Source organism: Leiobunum rupestre, chromosome 8 (assembly GCF_980474605.1).
Source record: "Leiobunum rupestre chromosome 8, qqLeiRupe1.1.hap1, whole genome shotgun sequence".
Taxonomy (NCBI): Eukaryota; Metazoa; Arthropoda; class Arachnida; order Opiliones; family Sclerosomatidae; genus Leiobunum; species Leiobunum rupestre.
In genome coordinates, this window is record NC_143391.1 from 32936935 (window position 1) to 32960893 (window position 23959).

Below are 23959 nucleotides of genomic sequence, written 5' to 3' on the forward strand. Positions count from 1 at the left end.
TGTCATCAAAGTCGGTCACAGAATAGCTAGGTTTCCACAATTTTCCAGGGACTACGTATTTTTCCCATCCCCTCCTTGATTAAGTTAATTCATTCAGTATAAAAACTGCAGAAGTAAATTTGTAAAATAGGTTATTAAATAATAGTTTTTAATTCTAATGAGACAAGCGTGAATAGTAAAATGCAGTCTTCCCAAAAGGGCAAATCACAACTTAAGCATAGACCTTTGACAAGTCTTTTCATTTCCTTCGCGTCCATCCCCTTTCTATTTCTGAAAATACGGTAAAGACTGACTTCTATCGGGAAGTGATGCGGAAGTTAAATACATCTTTATCTCATGCTTTAAATATAGGTGCTGTTGAAAACTATGCACGCGGCACTGCCCCGATTGAAATAGATTTAAGTAAATCATCAAAATCAAAATTTAAAAATACATAAAATGACAAAAGCATAATTTTCATAAGTGTATTTAAACGTTAATGTTTGTCGTCATTAGTCTCTTTGTATCAAACATTTATATAAAATAGTTATTAGCTACCTCCCGTTGTGAAGTAGGAATTATAAGTGCATATGCATACACTATAAATTTTAGAAGGTAAACGATACTAAATGTATATTACATATATGATATTGAGTTGATTATTTGGTTAGTAGTGGGCTCTAATGTAAGTGTTCAAAAAATAAATAACTGATTCTCCCTAAACTGCTTATTTGACACCAAAGCCATAAAGTCTCCATTTATTTTTTAAATAATTGTAATTTAAATAATCGGTGCCTAATTTTAAGGAACGAAGTCTTCTACCACAAATTGGGGTAGTAAAAGTACCCACAGTTGTCAGTACTACGTTTTATAACGTTGTCTCTACCTTTCTATATAATTGAGTTTAAATATTAGTACTCAGATCCTTCAAACATCGTTACACGTAGCCATATGAATTTTAATAGCTACATGAAATCACGCGTCAAAATATTTGGAAAAATTGTACAGTTTTTGCATTGCGCAATTAATACTATGTAATAATAAATTTGAATAATACTAAATTTTTGTAGTTTTTACCTCTATCAATTTCTCTTAATTAGTATTATATAGGCCTATCTTTTTATGTAGGATAACCCAATAAATCCGCCCCCCCCCCCCCTTCTTCTGAATACCCACCCGAGATTAACACGATCCGCCGGCCCTGCTGCCTCAGATGCCTTATTGAATCCAGGAGAATGGACAAATTGGAAGCGTCGATTTGAGCGATATCGCCAGGCTTCAGGTCTGAGCAAGTGTGATCAAAGTGATCAGGAAAATGCCCTTATATATTTTATGGGACCGCAAGCAGAAGTCGTTTCACCTCAACCCCGAAGAAGAAGGAAATTTTAACACAGTCGTGGATAAATTTGAAAGGCATTACATTGTCAAACGCAATAGGACGTACGAAAGGGTGAAATTCAACTCTCGAGTACAGCAAGCAGGCGAAAGCATGGAAGTTTATATAACTTCACTACACACTCTGGAAAAACATTGTGAATATGGTGATCTACACGACGAGATGATCTGTGATCGGATAGTAGTAGGGATAAGAGACAAAGCCTTATCCGAGCGCTTGCAATTGAACAACGATCTTACATTAGATAAAGCAAAGTGAACAAGTCAAGCTACAACAAATGGAGTTGAACCCAGACAAGAGTAGCAACATAGATAGGGTTAGCTCGAATAGACCCAAACCAAAATCACACTCGTCAAGACCATTTCAACCTCAAGAGACAACAGCCAGAAGAGTTCCTATAGCGCTGATGAAGGAGACCGAATGGTCAAAGAAAAAGTCATTACGCCAATAGAGGTACCAACCGATTGGTGTGCACCTGTTGTTTTAGTCAAGAAGCCAACTGGGAAATTGAGAATATGCATCGATTTTAAGGTATTAAATTCGCACATCAAACGTGAAGGATTTCAACTCCAAGCCATTGACCACATGTTAGGTCAATTAGCAGGTGCTATATTCTTTTCCAAGTTTGATGCAAATAGCGGCTACTGGCAAATTCCTTTATCACCCGAGACGGCGCACTTTACGACGTTCATAACGCCGTTTGGCAGGTATTACTTCATTCGTTTACCATTTGGACTTAGCTCCGCCTCGGAACATTTCCAACGTATTATAAGTTCCTGTATCGAGTCGATCGAGGGCACCACAAGTCTACAGGACGACATTTTAATATGGGGAAGTACCCAAGAAGAGCATGACAAAAGACTCAAACGAGTACTACAGAACTGACAGAAGCTGGTATAACACTAAATCGAGAGAAGTGTGAATTTTCAGTTCGTCGAATTAAGTTTTTAGGTCACGTGATCGATTCTGATGGAATTCGTCCTGACGAAGAGAAGGTTAAAGCGATCTCGCAATTCCCAAGGCCCAAGGACGTTTCAGAGCTAAAACGCTTTCTATGAATGGCCAACTATTTGGTGAAGTTCGTACCCAAAATGTCAGACATCCTCAAACCACTAAATGCCCTTCAGAGTACGAAGAACGCGTGGGTATGGAGTCAAAGTCAAGAAGAAGCTTTCAAAACAATTAAGAAAGTGCTAACCAGTAAAATAGTATTGGTGGTGTACGATCCTAATAAACGTACCGTAATCTCCGCGGATTCTTCGTCCTACGGTATCGGAGCGTTTTTATTGCAAGAACAATCCAATCAACAGCTTAGAGTGGTTGCCTGCGCATCGAAGACGCTGTCCGAAGCCGAAACTCGCTATGCGCAAATAGAGAAAGAGGCTCTAGCTCTGGTATGGGATTTTGAATTTATGCCACCAGGTTAAAAGTAGTTAGGGATGCTTGGCGCTAGTTTCGGTAAAATCAAGTTAGTTGACAATTTTCCAATTTAGTTCATAGCTTTCAGTGTAGTGTTCGTACGGGGTCAAAATAAAGTCGGGGTCGGGGTCGGGGTCGGAGTGGGTCTAACCCCGCGAAAAACAAGTCGGGGTCGGGGTCGGGGATGGAAAATCCTTTGTATTTGTTAAGAATAGAAAAATTATAAAATACCACAATTTTACTGGTTAAGATTAGATAGTGTATCTTGTGTAAGCCGGCCTCTGAGCCTAGGGACTATTAGTAATATTCTTAGTCCATAGCTACGCCGCTAAATTTTTGTTTTCAAAACGAAAACATTTGAGAGAGTTGGCCGTTTTCTATCTATCGAAATCTGGCAGCCTTGCCTGAATTAATAATAATAATAATAATAATAATAATCAGCTAGGCTAATACCCAAGGCACCACCTTAGGCCTAAGTCATCATGCGACTTTTGAAGCCCTTAATTCCGGCCTGTATCTCCATACCGAAAATGGCCGACGATTACGCCGCCGAAAATATTTTACAAAACTGATCGGCGGCATTTTTTTACCGTTATTTTGAATTATCGACTAGGACTATAAATTCACAAGTTATTTACAAACGTTGTAACTCCACACTCCTAGCCGGGAGTAGTGGCTCACTCCTGTAATCCCAGGCGTCCGGGAGGCAGAGTTTGTGGATGGCCGTGTGAGGACGACCACCAATCCCCTAACGGGTGGTCGGAATACTTCCGCCAAGGGTGTCCCCACCCCTGTCCCCATGTATCCCCCCGTTGGCGTGGCCGTTACACATATCTCGCCCTGATTAATCAGTTATTGTGTGTGCTGGTGTCTAAGGCCTCGGGTCGACACCGATGAGTGTGTATCTCAAAAAAAAAAAACAAAAAAAAACTCCACACTCCTTAGCTGAGACTGAGAGAGTCCGAAACAACGGCAATTATGAAACTAAAACTTAAAAAAGCGACTCAAGTCGGAGTCAAGCGTGAGCTACGTCAGCGGCATCACCGGAAGGTCATTCGGATCATTCTATTGTGCCCACGAAAAAAGGGAGAGGAGGAACCTATCTATTTTACATTTTTAGGATTTTAGCGGGGGGCCTCGGCGCGAAAATATAAAATTACACTACGAAAACATAACCCCGAAAAATGGAAAACCCCACTTGATTTGCAACGGTCGGGGTCGGGGTCGGGGTCGGGGTCGGGGTCCCCGTACGAACACTATTTCAGTGTCGTACTTTCTTACGGCATTATGTTACTTATGCTAGTAATATTTATCCAGTCAATTCTAAATTATGTTTGAATAAATAAATTTGACACGACACGAAGAATGAACTTTAATAGGAATTAAATCTGGCAACTGGTTGTTACTCTAAATCGTGTAATTATTTAAAATTTGAAAGCGTATCATGTGTACCTACACTTTCAGAGTGCGAGTTTTGGGCTCGATGCTTCGTGTTTGCTCGGATAGAGAATACGCCATTTCGCGACAGGCTTTTCCTGGAGCTTTCTCGCCGTGTGTTTACATTTCTTAATATAAAACTGGAAAAGTCGTGGTTCGAGCTTTGCCGTCTTGACCCTGAAAGACCCCGCGTCTCGTAGTCCCATTTCGTAGCGTAACCCCTCCCCCCAAAAATATTGCACCATTTCGGGCATAGCTTTCGCGTATAATAACCACGCCGGTTTCCATATTCCGCGCTTTTTATTTAAAATATTATTTTTTAATATTTTTCTTCGCGTAGTCAGAGGAAAGATATTTTGGGAGGAGGTTTTTCTGGCGTACATTTCTCGGTCTGTGTTGACTGACGGCGGCTCCTCCTTTCATCTTAATACCCAATAAACTTTTATTTGTTCCTAAATTTCTTATTTTTTTGCACGCCAGAACAAAATGGGCAAACATGTCATTAAATGGGTCCCGAGAATGAAAGAGAGCCGCCGCCATTTCGCCCCTCCCAGAACATAGATTTAGTTCTAGAAACCAACGCGACAGGTTTACGTCAAGACGAAGAGAGCTGGTACTGTTTGCTCGCGATTGCGTAAAGGGTTTACTTATCCCGCAATAATTTATCCGATATATGTTAAAAGGATTTACGCGTGTAAAATGGGTTAGAAAAATATGTTTAATTTTAAATATTAGTGAATAAGTTAGTAGATTCGTTATTATAGCGAGAATATAAATTTTTCATCAAACTCCTGGCTAATACTTAGAATGAAAGCTCTATAGAGCAGTAGGCTGTCTCGTGCCCAAAACTAGTAAGAGCTTATTTTGAAAATTTATAGTTAGATAGGTGAATGGTACGGTATTGGTCCATTTGATTGAAAAATATGTGATCGACAGTCGATCATTATACGTTGCAATTGATCGAAATTCCATTTGATCGAATCCCATTTGTCATTTGTTTCATAAGATCGAACCTTCAAATGATCGAATTCAAAAGTATTTATAGTACCAGTTGGTATGTTTTTATTGTACCAGTTGGTATGTTTTTATTTTACCGAATGTCAATATGAAGTGCAGAAGGAATAATGATGGAATAATTCATTGCTTTAACTGTATTAAGCCACAAAGATGAAGAGATTTTTACTTTATACACTATATGATGGAATTTTTTATGACATCGACGATAACGGCCCGTTGTTTTTGATATAAATAAATAGGGTCAGGTTAGGTTAGGTTAGGTTGATGTACGCGCGCCGTAGGCGCGTATGCACCGTTGCCTTTTCGATTTACTACCAAAAACTAGTAGTTTTACCCTACAGTAGCTTTCGATCAAATTTCGTTCGATCAAATGCCATTCGATCAAATGCCATTCGATCATATGCCATTCGATCAAATGGAAATTCGATCAAATGGCACCCATTCGATCATTTGGGAATCGATCAAATAGACTCAAACCAATGGTACACCAATTGGAAAATATTTCCACCAGCCAAAACAATTCCTAGACCAGTTACAGCAGTAAATACCACTTATGTTACCATTAGAAATAATGCTAATAAATAAAGGGTGACCACGTAATTTTTTTAAATCCTTTAAAGGAATTATAGGAAATTTATCAGTGAAATATATTGGTAAATATAGGATGAAAATTGGGTGGGGGGAAGGAAAATATAGGAAGAAGATTGGGAGAAAAAAAGAAACAATATGTGAAAATTAATTATACAATAAGGGAAAACGGTTGACAAAATTGTTTTAAGTTGGTAATTAAAAGCAAGAACCATCTTTATTATTAAATTATTGATATAAAATATAATTTTTTCGAAAAAATAAAATATCTAAGAGTAAAATATCAACTCTTTTAATTCCTTCAGACTTTCGGGTTAAAATATAGGCTATTATAAGAAATTTAATGAAATTATACGAGAAAAAGGAAAGACGTTAAATTATAGGAAATTCCGGAATTGGGGTTACCGTTTAAATAAAATGAAATTTCTCAAATTTGAATAAAATGGCGTTTACTAGGTTTTGCAGTATCGTAGCGATATATTCGTCAAGGGGTGTCAGGTTATGTAAAAGTTCAGAGTGGGGTCGAGTGTTGAAAATGTATTGCAGCCGAAGCTAAGCTAAGCTTTTGAGCGAGTTTGTATAGGACTTTTCTGTAACGTGCATTTTCAATATATACTCGTGCAGAATTTTCAAATTTAATTGCACCCTTGAAAAGCTTTGAGTTCGGAGGTCTCACATTACAAATACTTCCTAAATAAGATCTAATGTAAGATCTTTATGTTTAATGTAATAAAAGCAGTGGCCTTTTCTTGTGTACATTTTTCATTGGTTAGACGCTTTAGCGCCTGTTGCCGTCGGAAGGGGAAAATTAGTAAATTGTCTTCCCCTCCGCCCGTAAAACGTTCGGCGAAAAGGCTCGTCCAATGAAAATCCTACTCATTAAATCAAGTGCGGGGGGGGGGGGGGGGCGACGCGATGCGCCGCTTGATTTTAATTTTGCTAATTGTCCTAATATGAAATGTCACTTTCGCGTACGGCGAAATGATAGGCCTCCGGTGGTATGGTCTTTGTTACTAGGTACACCGGGCTATAAATTCTGACACACTGCCTTATTAGTCTACTTTTTGCCCAAAACAGGGAGGGCTATTTTCAAGATGAATTTTAAAAGCGACTTTAGAAATTTTCAAAGGCATAAACTTATAGTTTTAAGCTTAGTTAAATATTACTTTTTTACGTGTAAATATTTTAAACGTAAGAAAGTTGAGAAACGTACCGTTACACGCCCTAGTGGAAAGCGAGAATTAAAGTGAACCTAAAATTAAGCTTATTTATTCTACAGCAACAAAGCAGGAAAAACTCTAATCAACATTAAATAATAATGAAAACGGAATCAATTCAATATTCACGGTTACGAAGTTGAATCTTATCCTTGAACGTCTCCTAGAGAGAAGAATCGAAATCCCTATACTGCTAATGTTATTCGCTTAATTTTTCAAGAGACATTTCGGAAGAAAATAGCGCGGGATGAAATATATTATTAAGTGTTAAGCTAAAAGGAACCACCTATGGACTGCATTGTAAAGGATGATAAAATTAGCGAATAAGTAGATTAGTCCATTATGAAAAGGGATAAAAAAGCTAAACCCTAAACAAATTTAAAGAAATTTAAAAACTTACTAATAGCTCGTACCGATAGGTCTTCGAGCGAACAAAAAGACGCGAACCTCGGACCAAATAGATCTTAGAGTAAAAAACTAAATTAAATTAAATAAAATAGCCAGAAATTCCAACGGCAGACCGGCTTCGTCCTATTTGGGACTCGTCAGTACCGTGCGGGAAATCTGGCTCGCGACTATAACACCGAATATAGAAACTATTCCTAAGTCTTAAAAATTTCAAAACGAGTTGCATATCAAAGGAAAGCAACGCTAATTTTATATTATTAGGTGGTTTACTAAATCTCTTTTATAGGGAAAATATAATAGATAATAAACATTCAGAGTGCCCCAAAAGGGCGAAACCGGTTTACTGTTGCAATCTCTGGCCTAAATTTTCGACTTTTGATATATAATAGATAATTAAGTAAATATCCCAACGTAGATTAATTTCTATATTTAAGATTAAAATCGTTACTCGGAGTAAAACCAGTGGTAACTGTTCAGCCGTGGTGTGGTGTACATATTTGCGTAAGAGATATTACTGTATATACTTTCGATTCTGTTCCTGGAGGGCTATTCTTGTCACCGTAAAAACAAAACCACATAACTTGAGATACGTGGTTTTGTAAAAATTGACATATTTAGATTCTACACCTCAATTTACGTATATAACATTAAAAACATTAATAGGTTGCAATTGAAAATCTTTTTTTTAAAACAACGCATTTCGCGCAAAACCACGTATCTTGCTTATTTTCAGCTCCTATTTCACTTCATGACGTAAAACCACGTATCTCTAAAAATTTCCCTTTAGCAAAATATTTTTAAATTAAAATCCTCATAAATTCAATATTGAAACGAAATTATTTAACTAATAAAATTAACTCGGGTGTAAAAACCTAAAACGCGATTTCACAAGTCCCTGCAAAATTAAAAATCCATTTTTCTCAAAAAGGCCACCGAAAAGATACGTGGTTTTGTTTTAACGGCGACGTTCTGTAAAAATCAAAAATTACAAAAAAATCTCGATCCGTCAAAAATGGACATACGCGTGTGGAAAAGGGCCGGATATCGAAATATAAAACTATCGATTGCGTAAGTTCGATTTCAAGTAGTGGCAGTATGTTCCGCTATATCCAGTATTTTAGTCAAATCATAAACTAATTAACTAAATTTACAAAATAAAATATCAAAGGGACTGATACTTCATGAAGTATCAGTCCCTTTGATATTTTATTTTGTAAGTTTAAATTAACCATGGATCAGAAATTAAACATTTATAATAATTAACTAAATGCTTAAGCGGACGACAAATATCTGTATATTTTTGGTGGCCAAGCGTGGGAGGGGCAAAGGGGGCCATGGCCCCGGGCGGCTTAGATGTAGGGGGCGGCCAGTGGCCTAGAAAATCGAAACGAACGCGGCCGGCCGAGATCGTGTATTAGAAAAATTATAAACAATTATTGAAGGTCTACAATGTGCATGTTGAGATGAACAAATGTGGGTTTCTTGGCAATCGAACAAGAGGTACCAATTCATATTGACCATTTCATTAAAGAGTTCGCGTTGCTAAAAACACACAAAATAAAATTTTAATTTTTAAATGACTTGAATCCTTTTGCAATCAACAGAGCAACAAAGTATCACAGATTTTTCACCGATTTTTTGCTCAGTTGCGAAAATAAAGGGGGTGGGGGGTGGAAAATTTAGGGTTTGCCCCGGGTGAAAGAAATACACGCTACGCCACTGAGCCAGCTATTTCGCAACTACCTCACCCAGCGGTATTGACTTAACATATGTCAAATTAAGCTCGTACATTACCAAAAACATTTATTAACCAAAAAGAATCGTTCTAAAAGGAATCGCGTATTGTACAATCAGGAAGATATCACAAATCGCATTTTAGACGATGAAGCGTCTTAGCTTCCGGATGAGCCGGGGGAGATGGGACTCCATTGGTTTCGCGATTTGGGCGTCGAATGGCACGAGTCTTTCGGGCCCGAATCGGTGACGGGCGAGTCACCGTCGAAGACGCTGCCCGTGGAATCGGACTGAAAGAAATCCCGGGCATTCGCCAAAACAGTCTGGGCGACGCCCGAACTCGACGTATTTCGGGTACCGAACACTCCGTATAGAAGAGCCGGATGAGGCCTGATCGGGTCGTCGGCGAAACCCCACGGACTGATCTGGAGTTGGTGCAGGTGAGCCGCCGCTCCCGTCGCGATGGCACCCGAAGGAGCGCCCGAATAGTGGTGCAAAGTGTGAAGAGGCTGGAATGGCACGAACGGATGGTGAATCGTCGACGCGGCTGACCAGCCCGCCAACTCTTGACCGGAAACGAGCTGCGTCTCGGGGACTGACTGTCCGTGCGTGGCTTCGGAGGCGGAAGTGGTGTTCGCCGAAGACGTGGTCGCGGTGAAGGAGCAGGCTGGGAAGTGGTGGCTCGTGTTGGAATCTGGCGTTTCGGGGCTGCAAGCGGGAGACGAGTCTTGAGTCGCCGGTGATCCTACCGTTGGCGTGCTGCTGGCTTCATTTTGGGATACGCAAGGAGACGAAGCTTGCGAGGTTTGAACGTATCCTGGTGAAACTAAATTACGGAAAGTGGTGGGATTTTTAAATTACTTTCTCATTATTTTTATATAGAGATTTAGTTTGTGAAACCTAGGAGCAACAAACACAGCACCCCACACGAGGAGAACGCAACGCGTCAGAAGTGGTGCATTTTCTCGCGTACATTTTTCATTGGTTAGACGCTTTAGCGCTTGCTGCCGCAGGAAGGGGAAAATTCGGAAATTGTCTTCCCCCTTTCCGTAAAACGTTCAGCGTAAAGGTTCGTCCAATGAAATTTGTACACAACACTGCGTTAGCGTGTTTTAAGGCTAGCCGCGTTCTTCTTGTGTTTGTTACTCCTAGGTTAAACTAAGTACGTCTATAAGTGCTAAATATCTGATACGTAAACGCTCTAACTTTGAGTATGCGCGGTTTTCGATTAGAGATTTAGTTCCCAGACTCCACGAAATGTTTCCGAGATTTCGAGAGCGAATAAAAACACTTTCAATTCTTAAAACCAAAAAAATCTTCTACTGCAAAACGCCAATTTACTTTAATAAAGGTAATTAATATTAATAATTTAATTTGCTTTGTTCAATCAAGCTAATTGTCGTTCAAATGTTCACGGAACCTAAATTAGGATTTGAAATTACCGTAGCAATTAAGTAATTGTTTTTCTCATTATAATAGTACTATTAGTTTTCTAAAGGTAAAACAATAAATGAATAGGCTTTATTTAGAAATTTGCGTTACTTAATTTGCGAATAGCATCCAAAGAATGTGTACGAAAATTATTAGATTTAAATATTGGGAGTTAATATTGGTCAACAAATGAATAATATTAACTGGAGCCAACCTTTTTTGCTAAACATTGTTAGTCGACCAGAGTCCGTGTGTGTTTGAATGGAGAAAATATTTCCATAAAGTGGTGGCCACACAAACGCTTTTGTTAGACAAGGTTTGAAAAACGGCCAGTTTTTACGACCGTAGCTTAAATTTAAAATATTTAAATTTGTAAATTATGGTATACATACATTTTATTATACAAACCTAAATTATAATTAATTAATGATAAATACCTTCATTAATATAAATTGACATATTTGGTTACGAGTAATTTTCTTGGGCGGTTCAAGGGAAAATCTTGACTACTTTTCGTAAAGCGTTTGAATGAAAACGGCACGTGTTTTCCGAACGAAAGTAGAAAACTACGCTCACCAACAAAGTTGGGTAAAGCTGTTGACTCCTGTGAATTTGCCATATGTGTGGCCAACACGTTAACCAAATATTTTATCCCTGTTGGTTAACGATGAGTTGCAAAACGTTGCCGCGTGTAAATAAGCCTTTAATCTACATTTACGTAGGCGTTACCAGAATTATTTTTATAACAGTGTGGCATATCAGAGTAGTTAGCACTCATGCTCGAGTTTCTTTTAAAGGGCATCTTTAAAAATCGTATGGTAACACGTGCGCCAGTTAACACTAGATTCTGAAAAATCTGATTACAGAAATGTGTAATAAGGTGATCCAGCATAAATATGCAACTCGTGTTGGGAAAACTTTTAGACGTATAGCTTAATTGTGGACAATCTAATCTACAAGTTTCTATTACACTTAATTTGTGTAGAGAATGGTTTAACCTGTCTATTATTAGTTTATCGTGTATAAGTGTAAGCATAAGTAACATAAAACATCTTAAGTATGACACTTGCAGCCTTGCTCGTGCATTTTTTCTTACTGCATCCTTTCTTCACCAAAGATAAATCAGTAAAACGACTAGCAACTTTGTAACCCAGAAGTTAAACACTCTTTGTTATTTGAATTTTTATATTGGTCATCCAAAAGAAGTCAGAGTTCTAATTCAGCCAATCATAAACACGCATTAAGCCTAAAAATGGTGGTATTCAAAATAACGTGCCAAATTCCCGGAATATCACGTTAACGGAAGTTAGGTTAGATTAGTTCATGGCGTCGCTACCGGGTGGCGCTATTTAGAAAGTTTTTGGCGTCACTGTGAAGATAGGATGAAGTAAAAAAAAATTATAATGTCATACTTAGAGGTATTATTTTACTTATGGTGTAAGTAAAATTTGTGCGACAGTTTTTAGAAAATGGTACTACTTAAGTGTGGTAGAATCAGGAAAAAGGAATTTACATGCTCAACATTAATCTGTTTTGATAGTAGATGGTGCGTAAGTCGCTGCGCTTGAGTCAACCGTATTACGGAAGTGGTGTATTGCAAATTATAAATTTTGCCATTTTTATATCATTTTAAAAGTAAACGTATTTTTGATTAAATATTTCCAATATTTTTAATTTTAATTCTTTTACGTAAGCGTAGTCACCTACTTATAATTATTAGCCTAATTAATTACCGACCCGATTTAGTTTTAGAGCCAAGTAGTGTTTAAATATGCCCAAGGAGAAATATACTACTATCAAGGACGATAACATAAAACTCAATTCGTTTGCGTCCAGATCAGAGTTAGGCGATAATGTTAGTGTCGAAAAAAGGTTCGGCTAGAAAATTAGCTTTAAAATAATATGAAGTGTAACACTTATGTTGATTAAATTACTTATGTTGGGGTATAAGTCCGATTACGAATAGCTCCAGGAGATTATCCTATTTATTTCCGGTAAACAGTCGTGGGGATTTTTGAATTTACGGTTGTGTTCATAGGCGTATGATTTTAATCCGGTAAATAGGTTATTAATTAAAAGTGATTAACCACAAAGGAAATATTTCAGACCTGCCTCCGATTAGATGGCGCCCCTAAGTACTAAGGGGGGTGGCTTTTAAGCTAGCTATTTCCACTAATGGGAAAGTGGTTTAAAGGTCAGGCTCTTTCATTGCCAATAGCTTTCCATATCAGCTTCACCGATTTTGTTTAAACTCGAGAGTTAAGTAGACTTTCATGTAACTTAAAAAATCGATAAGGGAAATGTTGCTAAGGGATTTAGTTTTGCCATGGCAACCGAAAACGTTTTTGACAAACAAAATATAACATTAAAAATAACATAGGAAAAACGAAATTTGAATTTTCAAAGATTATATTTTTTTATAAAAAAGGCCAAAGGTGGTTAAATTTAGGTATATATAATTAAATTGGGTATATAATTAAATGTAAAATGGGTACATTTGGGTAAAGGCAAGGGAATTTGGAAAAATTCGTGAAATTTTAAGAATTGCCTTCATTCGGGATAAAATATTTCAAATTTACTTGAAATATCTAAAATTTTGTTAAATTTATATCAAATGTCTATATAGGTTAAATAAAGTAAATTCATAATTTTTTTGAAAACTTGATAAATTTATGTAAATTTGGTTAAAATTTAATAAATTGTGGAATTTTTTTAAAATTTTAAAAATTCGTGTAATTTTGGGAACACTTTAGTAAATACGTGTAAAATTGGTAAATTAATGCAAATTGGATACAATCGTGTAACTTGGATAAAATTCGATAAATATTAGAAAAAATTGTGTAAATTAGTAAAAATAGGATAAAATCGTTTTAGTTTCGCAAATTTGCTAAACATTCGTGTACATTTGAGTAAAATAATGTAAATTCGGGCAAAATTTTAGTTAAATTCACTATTGCATGTACAGTTGGTTAAAATTGGATAAACAAAAATAAATTTGGGAAATAGAGTAAATTTAGATGAATTAAATTGGGGACCTTTAGAATCTTCCATTTTTCTATGTTATTTTACATAAATGTTCTATTTTAGTTGTCTTCCCTTTAGGGTTTCTTAAGTTACATGAAAGTCTACTTAACTCCCGAGTTTAAACAAAATCAGATAGTTACTACTCGGGTAACCTGCTTGTGTCGCCATCTAATACGGGCGGCGAACATTTAGAGTCCAACGCCGATGTAAAATTGCCGGCGGCGGCGTTACTCATTTTCAGAGCGTTCAGTGGCAGCACGCCGACCAAATATTTTTGGCGGCGGTGCCATTTGGCGGCGTAAGTCTTAAAAATGCATCAAAGAATATAACAAATTTAAATTTTTCTCTTTGTTTAGTCTGCTAGAAATAGCTAGTTCATAGAAAACATAGAAGCAGCTCTAGCTTTGACCAAACTTTAATATACAGGGTGTTTCAAAAGTATATGCAAAAATTTTAAGAAGTTGTAACTGGTGAATTGAGAAGTATGCCGGTTTTTTCCCCATTTTCCTACGATGGTTTAAAAGAGCGCCAGAGAGCTTCAAAGTGTGGCCTACTAGCCCCTGGAAGTAGGCTGCAACAAGCGCAAAACCCAGCAGAAGGGAAACGCGAACATTCAGGTTTGGGTTCGTGAGATAGGTAAAAAAGAACTTTGTAAACAAATCGAGGTAACCAGCGTAAAAAAGTAAACTTAAACAGTATTTAAAGTCCCCGCTGCTTGGTTTTGCGCTCGTTGCAGCCTACTTCCAGGGGCTAGTAGGCCACACTTTGAAGCTCTCTGGCGCTCTTTTAACTCGTCGCAGGAAAATGGGAAAAAACGAGCATACTGCTCAACTCACCCCCTACAACTCCTTAAAATTTTTGCACAACCGTTTGAAACACCCCGTATATCTCGAGAACCGGTATCTAGTTTCTTAAGCTGGGTTTTTGCACGGGTTACTTTGGTTAATGTGTATTTCAATAGACACAGCTTACGTCTTTACTGTATCAAAAGTTAATAGTTAATAGTTAATAGTTAAGAGAAGTAACTTTTCCTCTTAGATTGCCACAGGTGGCGGTACCACGTGGCTATTATTTTCAGAATCGAAACAATACTAGAAATAAATGTAACCTGAGACAATAAGCTTTGGAATATAAGAATTTTCTAGTTTTAATATTTCTTGGTTTATTGGGAAGAAATTGCAAATAGCACGGCGTCGCGCCGAAGAAACCGCGCCGAAAATGAGGCAAAAATCCGGCGTGGCGCCTTGAACTCTACGAACATTCGGGGATTTTCGAATTGATATTGTATTATTATTTTAGTGTCGAATATTTCTCATTAGTTTTAGAGGTATTTTGTGTTATTCTAGTGATATTTGCCATGTATCGGTAACGTAGTAGTGCTCATTTGTAACTGACTTATTGCAGTATTGGTGTAATTGGTGTGAAGACCTTGCTGTCATTAGAAATATTTTTGTTTGAAATAAAAAAATAAATTCCCTCAAATGTTGTGAAATATTTTAAGGCATCGTAAAAAGGATTTTTAGTACTATCCATTATGAAACAAACTTCGAAATTGCACAATTACATATTTACCTTTACCTTCCCTGCACACTAGAAACCGAATTTTGCTAGGTATTGTTTACCTTATTTTCTGGGATTTAAATCACGCGCGCAGGTCCACTTAGAATTAAAATATAATTAAAAATTACCCGGACGTTTAGGGAAAGTGCTAGATAAGATCATTGAGCTATCAGTTACTAAAATTTATGACCTCCGAAATCAATATTTACATTTTAAAATTACTGAAACTATTTTAATAACTAACGAAAGTGTAATTGGTTTTTCAAAGGAAGTAGGAACTTCCATATTTATTCTGGATCAATGAATTTCACATTTCTGAAACATTTAGTTCATAGAGTAAATTGAAAACTTAAGCCTAGCACCCTGCCTCCTAATCTCGAAAATGTTTAATAGCGAAGTCAATTTAAAAGGGATGTGGCAAGCTTATGCAAATATCAGCTAATTTTTGTCTTAAAAATTTAACAAGACCCTAATTGATAAGTATGATATGATATGGTAGGGTGAATAGTGTATTCATCCTACCCACAAACACGCAAACACAAAGTTGCATAGGTTAATACTACTTGACGACGGGCGGAATTTAGAAAGGCAAACTATCTAGTACATTTGGTGGAAAGATACTAGCACGAATTTCCGGTAAATCGGCAGTACCGGCTGCGGGAATTTAGAATTTGGCCTATTTACGGTTGAATTTCTAAGTATACCCGCGCGCGTTATATTATTTTGGAAAATACCGTCAATTTCGTTATCATTAATTAATTAAAATAGATAAGGTTTAAAAACAGTTATGATTTATTTTGGAATTTAGGAGCATAATACTAAAAATACGCTATATAATGGAGCTTCAAAATAATAATCTACAAATGTAAATATTTATTGATCATTTTAGAAATTTACGCAATAGAATTTTCTAAAATGGATTAAGGCTTACGGTGAAGTGGTTTAAGTCTATTATGCTAAATTATTATTTGATGATGAATAAAACTACGTTAAATTTGCAAATTTAACGTAGTTTTATTCATCATCAAATAATAAAATGGATTAATATAAATCGTGCAAGAACCTTTAGGAATTCAACAGAAAATAAGCGAAATTCTAAATTCCCGCAGCCGATTTATCGGAAAGTCGTGTTAGTATTTTTCCGCCAAATTTACTAGATATTTTTCCTTTCTTAACCTGCAACTTAGGAGCAACAAACGCAGCACTGCCCCCAGTGGCGCCGCCAGGATTTTTTCCCACGTAGGCACTACAATTTGGGGCCCCCTCTTGCCCACCAATTTTTAATATATTTACTTCAACCATAAGTAACAGAATAAACATAAGTTTGACTCTACCTACCTATTTACCTAACGCATTTTTTTAATAATAGTCTGTTTCGCCATTGACAACGTAAATTATTATGTGACTAAAGACTAATAACTATTAGTTGATAGTCACAACTTCACAAGTTTGAAAATTTTTAGAGCCCCCTTTTTTATTAAAATTGGGGCCCCCTCTAGTTTTCCACGTAAGCACGTGCCTACTCGTGCCTATTGCTGGCGGCGCCACTGACTGCCCCCACAAGGAGAACGCAACCCGTCAAAAGTAGTGCATTTTCTGGTGTACATTTTTCATTGGTTAGATGCTTTAGGGAAAAATTCGGAAATTGTCTTCCCCCTTCACGCTCAGCGTAAAGGCTCGTCCAATGAAATTTGTACACAAAACTTGGACTGCCTTAGTGTGTTTAAAGGCAAGCTGCGTTCTCCTTGTGTTTGCTGCTCCTAGCTGCAACTGACGACGTGAGTATAGCCATTCTTTGTTAGACAGAGTTTCAGAAGCGCACGCCGATGTGACCGAGAGAAGTAAACTAAAATTAATTACGAAGCTATAAAGTTACATTTTTCATCGCCAATACGCTCGTGCTACTGGTTAAACCTTGGCGCTTCCCCTTTAAGCTCTCCGAGTGCTCATTGATTATTTTTCGTTTTCCATTTTCCATTTAAGCCACGGTCACACTTGAGCTTCAAACCCAGTTTAGGTCGGTTTGAATGCCAGTTTTGACCGCCGACGATAATTCCTGGTTCACACTTGCGAAATCGCTTCCCCCCGGTTCGCTTATAGCCAAGGCTTAACGTCATTTCAAATTATGACCATAATTTTTAAAATACTAAAATGTATTCCAAAACAATTAGTTAATCATATTTCCTATACACACAGTAATATTATTTGACATTATTTAGAATTTTAATCCCATTATTTTTGAAAATACGAGCAATTTTACTTCCCCGCCTTGTCGTTTTGAAAGCGATTCTAAGCGAACCGACTTGGACGAGTTGCTTCCCGAACCAACACGAAGCGATTTCTCACGTTGGTTTGGAAAACCAGTTATCTAAACGAAGCGAATTTAGGGGTAAGTGTGAACGTGGCTTTAGAGACCATTACGAGAGCGATTTCGCAGTAGTTCCATGAGCGATAAATGGAATTCGGAATACATTTATATCGACATTGATGTCAGTCCTCTTTTAAAGTAAAACTGGGTCTACCTGATTGCGTGATGCACTCGCTGTTGCCGGAGCGTTTGCTGGAGTTCCTGTTTGGGTATGGTCCGAGCAGCCGGTGAAGAGAAGTGGCCGAGCCGCGAGGGTTGCAGTACGGAGTGGTCGAGGCGGAAAGAGAGATTTCGGACGAGCTCAGATTACAATTATTTGATGCTGAAGAAACAGCGTGGTGGTGCGAGTAGAAAGGAGGACTAGAGATTCCGCTGCCAACTGGTGAAATGAACCACGATCCTGAAGAATAAAATATTGCATATGTTAAATTGAAAGACAATCTCAGGGCTGAAACTCAAATTCATAACTAGTTTTAGAGTAAATAGCAATTTACTTCTTCCCAAATAGTAACCAAAAAGTAACCTAAAAGTAACTAAGAAATAATAATAATAAACTAAGCAGACGATCTTTTAGACGAGATACAATTGTGGCTACCGAATAGGAGTAGACATAAGTTGGTTAACGCTTTTACATTTCTACGGAATCTGCCCGCTAGTTTTTTAACTAAAAAAGCCTACCTTCGTTACGAATTTCTATGGGCATAGTACTAAAATTAAATATGGTCAAATATTTTTTCGTAGAGATAACCTAATAAATTTCAAAATAGAAACTTTTATAACCAAATTAGACGAATATTAACTTTTAGTAACCAAATTAGACGAATATTAACTTTTAGTAACCAAATTAGACAAATATTAACTTTTATTAACCAAATTAGACGAATATTAACTGTTAGTAACCAAATTGGAAAAATAATAACTTTTAGTAACCAAATTAGACGAATATTAACTTTTGGTAACCAAATTGGACAAATATTAACTTTTAGTAACCAAATTGTACAAATATTAACTTTTAGTAACCCAATTAGACGAATATTAACTTTTAGTAACCAAATTAAACAAATAATAACTTTTAGTAACCAAATTAGACAAATATTAACTTTTAGTAACCAAATTGGACAAATATTAACTTTTAGTAACCGATTTAAAAAAAAGTAACTTTTAGTTAAAAAAGTAACCCAGTATCAACCCTGCAATCTTCGATCACTCGCCATTTACGTACCCGAAGGTGAGACTTGTTGCTTTAAGCCGGATGATCCTCCGTAGAGAGTCCTGTTCGGCAATGGTACGTTGGACGATTGGGAGTCGCATCTGTGAGGGGAATAACTATGCTGATGCGTTGGTTCCGGCGAGGACGTCGATTCGCAGATTTGGCCCCTCATCATATTTTTGGCGTTGAAGTTCGAATTTCCCGGCACTACGCAACTTCCGGAGAGTGTGCTGAATCCTTCCGCCCTAAATGTTACCAGAATTTAATCAGCATACAAAAATGGTGGATCATATTAATTGGAATATTATATCCAAAATTGGGAAGATCCAAATTCGATTTTGATCGAAAACTGCTATTCGAAATGTGTCATATCTGTTCGAGGAGCTGATCACTTACAAGGAGACATCCCGAAGTGTAACCCACCGATTTTGTTCAAACTCGGGGGATTGGTAGACCTTCATGTAACTTGAAAAATCCTAAAGGGAATTTATTCAATGGGCAACCGTTTTGCCATGGCAATGAAAAATGATACATGAAGGTCTACCAATCCCCCGAGTTTGAACCAAATCGGTGGGTAACACTTCGGGATGTCTCCTTGTTAGTTTGCCGGCACACTGATTACGCAGAATACGCTGAGATTAGGCGAAATAAGCTTACGTTAAGTACACTGATTACGTAAGTACTCTTTATAGAAAGCGTGTACAGTTGTACACTGTAATAGTGAGTGTAGGGAGCTGTTGGCTCGCGTGGCATCAAGGGCTTGCCACCACCCTCCTACGCATTGTAACCCGGCCACCTTAATTATTGGCTTTAAAAGTTGCTTGATGGCTTAGGCCTAAGGTGGTGGCCTTGGGTATTAGCCTAGCTGATTATTATTATTGGATTGCGCAGTGATCAACGCCCCGTATCTAATCATATTGCAATTAATGAAATTTAACTTAATTCCGATTGATCAAACAGAATTGGATTTAAACTGGATGTGTCTAGATTGCAGTCGGATCCAAATTCGGATATTGGATCAAGCATTTTCGTAACGAATGACGACTGGAGCGCGCTTGCCGGAAACGTGGCGCCATCCATAGATTTATTGCTGAACTATTAATTAGTAAAACTATCTAGATTCTAGAAACTGTCATCTGCTAAATGATATGGCTCAGCAACGATTCTAAAGATGCCGCTAGCGTAATTACAAAACTTTATCCGCTACGACAGGATTTGACGGTACTTTAAATCTCTAGTATATTTGTACCAATCTAGGCAGTGGAATATACTTATAGGCCTACACAAATTTTGACTTTTAATTAGGTAATTAGACATTACCTTTCTCTGGATTCTTGGAACGCTTTGGCGTATGGATTGTGAGTTACTTTCAACGCGGTAATCTGAAATTGTACCAAAATCGTCAGAAATACGAAATAAGAAAGAAATCCACTACTTGAATTACTTCTTCGTTCTGGTAGGCAGTCACCGCGATAAATTGGGTTTGCGGGAAAGTGGCGGTTAATACAGGCGTCATTTCTCCGAAACTAATTCCAGGTTGAACTCCAACTACGTGTACTATGGGCTGGTACTTGTGAAGGGAATTCAACACAATCTGTATATAAATTATAAATATTTGGTTCGTTATATTGGGTACGAAAAGGTTTAGCGTTTCCTTTGTCACCTGTCCTTGAGGGGCGCTGGGTTTGTTGGTCAGTTTGACTCGGCCGAAATTGACGGGAGCCTTCATCCAAAAGTGTCCGAAGTTGGGAGAGTCCGGGTGGCTGTAGACGGTGCCCTGGCGAGGGGCCGGCTCGGCTTTCCCGCTCGACGTCCACTTCCCGCTGACGTACTTCCAGCGACCCGATCCGATTTGAGAGAACTCCAGAATCATCGAGTACATGGCGTTGGGATCCAGACCCGAGACGCTCACTTGAACCACCGGAAACATCCTCCTTAAACAAAGTATCATAAATATAACACTTACGAAAATGACTTGATCCAATTTGCAAAATTGCATCCAACTGGAATCAAGGGCCCTTTTTTTTCATCAAATTATTCTCATCAAATCGAAATAACTTTATGCGTTGTAATTACATCAAAATTATCATATTTTAAATCCAAATTTCGATCAAAGTCGAATTTAATAATAATAACCCAAAGCACCACCTGAGGCCTAAGCCATCAAGCTACTTTTAAAGCGAATTTTCGGGTGGCCAGGTTACAATGCGTAGGAGGGTGGTGGCAAGCCCTTCATGCCACGCGAGCCAACAGCTCCCTACACTAACTATTACCGTTAAACTCAACAAGTTTTTATGTAAGGGGAAACCGAAGAGCTCGGGGAAATACCTCTTAAACCAGAGGGGAGAGAACTTGAAAACTCAATGCAGAATGAGTTGTTTAGAGTTTTCACCCAGTGCCACAAACTGGGATCGAACCAGCCTTCTCTTGCTGCGAGGCGAAAGTGCTAACCACTTCGCCATCCCACTACCTAAAGGCTAATTCTGGATATAATTTTTTAATCAAATTTGATCCACCATTTTCGTACGCGAGTTCATGTCATCCCTTTGACTTTCTTCAGATCATATCCTATACTTCCTCTTAGATTGTCAACTATTTCCTATAAAAGGGAGCTCGATCTTAATTTTTAAAGGGGGCTCTGATCCCTCAATCACCTTCAGTTACGTCACTAAATATTATGTAGTGCATGCCTACGTCATAGCTTATACTCTGTGGTAAAGTACCTTTTGAAAGATAAAACAAGCGTTCAGTGGTAAAACGTACAAATATGTATAATATTCATGTTTTACAACTGAACTCCTGATTTATCTATGAGAGCCCTTGTAAATGATTAAACCCTCGTAACCCTCTGGAATAATTAACTAATTAATTATATAATTACAATTTCCCGTCATTTTTATAGTACTTGTAATAAACTTATCACTTTTCCTTCGCGTGTATGATGAAGCGCTACTGAAAGCAGTTGTAACAGATTACGTCTACTTATATCATAAGTCTATAATTATAAATCATAAGTGCATTAACTAATCGAATTAATTACTGATAGTTATGTGTGGAGTAATACCTAAAAAGACAAGCGCCACTAGCGATAAAAATACCGTAATTATAAACTTACGCTTTTACATTTAGAAATCGCTGTGTTTATTTCAAGATATTTTAATTAAAAGGTCCGTTATAAAGGTTATTCGCAAGAGCTTTTCCACGATTTCCAATACGAGAGTTATTAAAAATGGATTTTAAACTGAAAGTGGCATGCTTTATTTCAGTGGTTCCCAAAAGGTGTCACAGGGGTTCCGAAAATTCGCAGCGCAGCCGTCTTTGTTTGTGTCAAGAGTCTTTTAAGATAAGTAAAAAAATTAAATGGGGTTCCGCCAGAATTAGGCGGATAATTTAGGGTTCCATAGAAAAAAAATGGGAACCGCTGCTTTATTTAAATAAAAATCATTAAGATATCAAACTGGCGAATGGGAATTTCAGACCGCATAATTACTATTTTACAACCCCATATTAAACGTAATTAATTTCCCGATAATACACGACTTTGTTTTCAGAAAGGAACTAAACTACTTCACGTAAAGATTGTTTTAACCGCTACTTACTAGTAAATATTTAAATTGAAATTTTAGTAAAATGTCTACTCACTAGAGCTCGGGGCAACGGATAAATTAACCTCCAAAATTTCAATTAATCATAAAAAATTCGATTAACTGATTATGGATATTATTCGCGACTATTATACGATTTAGTATGCAACAAATAATAATTCGCATAATTTTCGGATATGGATATAAAAGAAATGAATGGATTATTTCCTATCCGAACGCCGATCCCTACTACTCACCAGTAAATATTTAAATAAATGTTTTGGTAAAATTTATCGTATTAAATCAGAAATAAATGAACCGAAGTTATCGAAATAACGCTCCGAATCGGAGGGCGTTTTCCTTATGAAAATGATGAGAAAATCGAGTCAAATATAAGCTAATTTCCATCCCTGTCTTTTGACGCGATAAATTTTACTTGAGAATTGTGGGTACAGCTATTTCTATGTATAAAATATAAACGTTTTTCGGCCTAGGAACTCGAAAAATTTCAAATACGAGGTCAAAGTGTAACTTCATAAGGAAAACGCCCCCAACATGGAGACTATAGCAGTCTGATAACTTCGGTTCATTTACTTTTGATTAAATACAAAAACTATTTATTTCGCAATGATTCGTATGGATTTCAATTTAAAACGGTTGTCATCTTCCTAAATTAATATACTATTAATCGTCCGGCTTTGTAATGATTCTTACCTTCCACTCTTAGTAACGATCATCTCATTCTGGCAATCGTTAAACTTGTTCCATAAGGCGGCGTCTTCCAAGAGGACAGACCCGTCGCTCGAGCCGCCGCCGTAGACGTGATTTCGGTCCACGAGGGAAGAGGAAGGAGGGTTCCTAGCCGCGGCAGCGTCGTCGTACGCCGACAAGAGCCCGACCCCGCAATGAAGCGAGCCGTCCTGGGCCGCGGTAGGCTCGTCATTGGACGCTTGAGGATGATGTTGGAACTGATGTTGATGGAGATGGTGAAGAGAGCCGCGATACGCGAATAACGGGTAATTGAGGTGATCGTCGCCCGCCGTCGAATGAATCCGACCAGAGTTGGTGCTTGAAGAGGCGTCGCTGGTTGGCGGCGATGACGCGTCGCTCTTAAGCACGGCGCGAGACATTTCGGGCAACATTCGCGGGTACCTGAGACTATACTACTACGTTGACGAAAAATCACGAAAGAATTATACAAATTTCGCGGGTGATAGCAAAATCTACCAGCTACGGGACAAATTTCAATAAGTCCAACGCGACGCGTTCTCGAACGGAAACTCCGGACGATTGCCGGCTACTGTCCCTTCCAAACTTTTCTTTCTTTTATTTTTGGAAAGTCTCGCCGAAAGGGGTTCGAACGACGATATCAAACGGACAGGGGGAGGGGGTCTTTGGACCCAAAATATGGGTCTCTTTAGAGAGATCGTCAAAAATATTTCCGAGAAGATCTCTCGGCGAGATTGAATGTGTGTCCGATTCGCGGCAACCACCCGTTTGCCGTCTTCCGGTCGTTAAGGGTTTTTTGGGAAGGTCATTGGATAAATGAGGCCCAAGAAAGCCCTCCCCCTTTTGTTTTCCGCGTAC

The 23959-nt window shown here is 37.8% G+C and overlaps 1 protein-coding gene across 1 annotated transcript; it reads right to left on the reverse strand.

Annotated features, from left to right (window-relative positions):
• Positions 1-9263: 9263 nt before the first annotated feature.
• On the reverse strand, positions 9264-23502 carry LOC149933239 (uncharacterized). The gene is made up of 7 exons (XM_090157246.1): positions 23087-23502; positions 20452-20722; positions 20233-20382; positions 20109-20170; positions 18801-19033; positions 17733-17978; positions 9264-10021 (listed from the first exon to the last, which is right to left on the reverse strand). Exons 1-7 carry the CDS (start codon positions 23500-23502, stop codon positions 9354-9356), a joined length of 2046 nt encoding a protein of 681 aa, XP_090013372.1. The 3' UTR covers positions 9264-9353.
• Between the last annotated feature and the right edge of the window lie 457 nt (positions 23503-23959).

Bases quoted from the DNA above. Each gene is read 5' to 3' on its own strand.
- LOC149933239 (XM_090157246.1), bottom strand. From the start codon at position 23,502: ATGTCTCGCGCCGTGCTTAAGAGCGACGCGTCATCGCCGCCAACCAGC. The intron at 20,723-23,086 runs GTAAGAATCATT...ACTTTGTTTAAG, and splicing joins ATCGTTACTAAGAGTGGAAG to GAGGATGTTTCCGGTGGTTC. The intron at 17,979-18,800 runs GTACGTAAATGG...TTTATTCTTCAG, and splicing joins GCAACAAGTCTCACCTTCGG to GATCGTGGTTCATTTCACCA.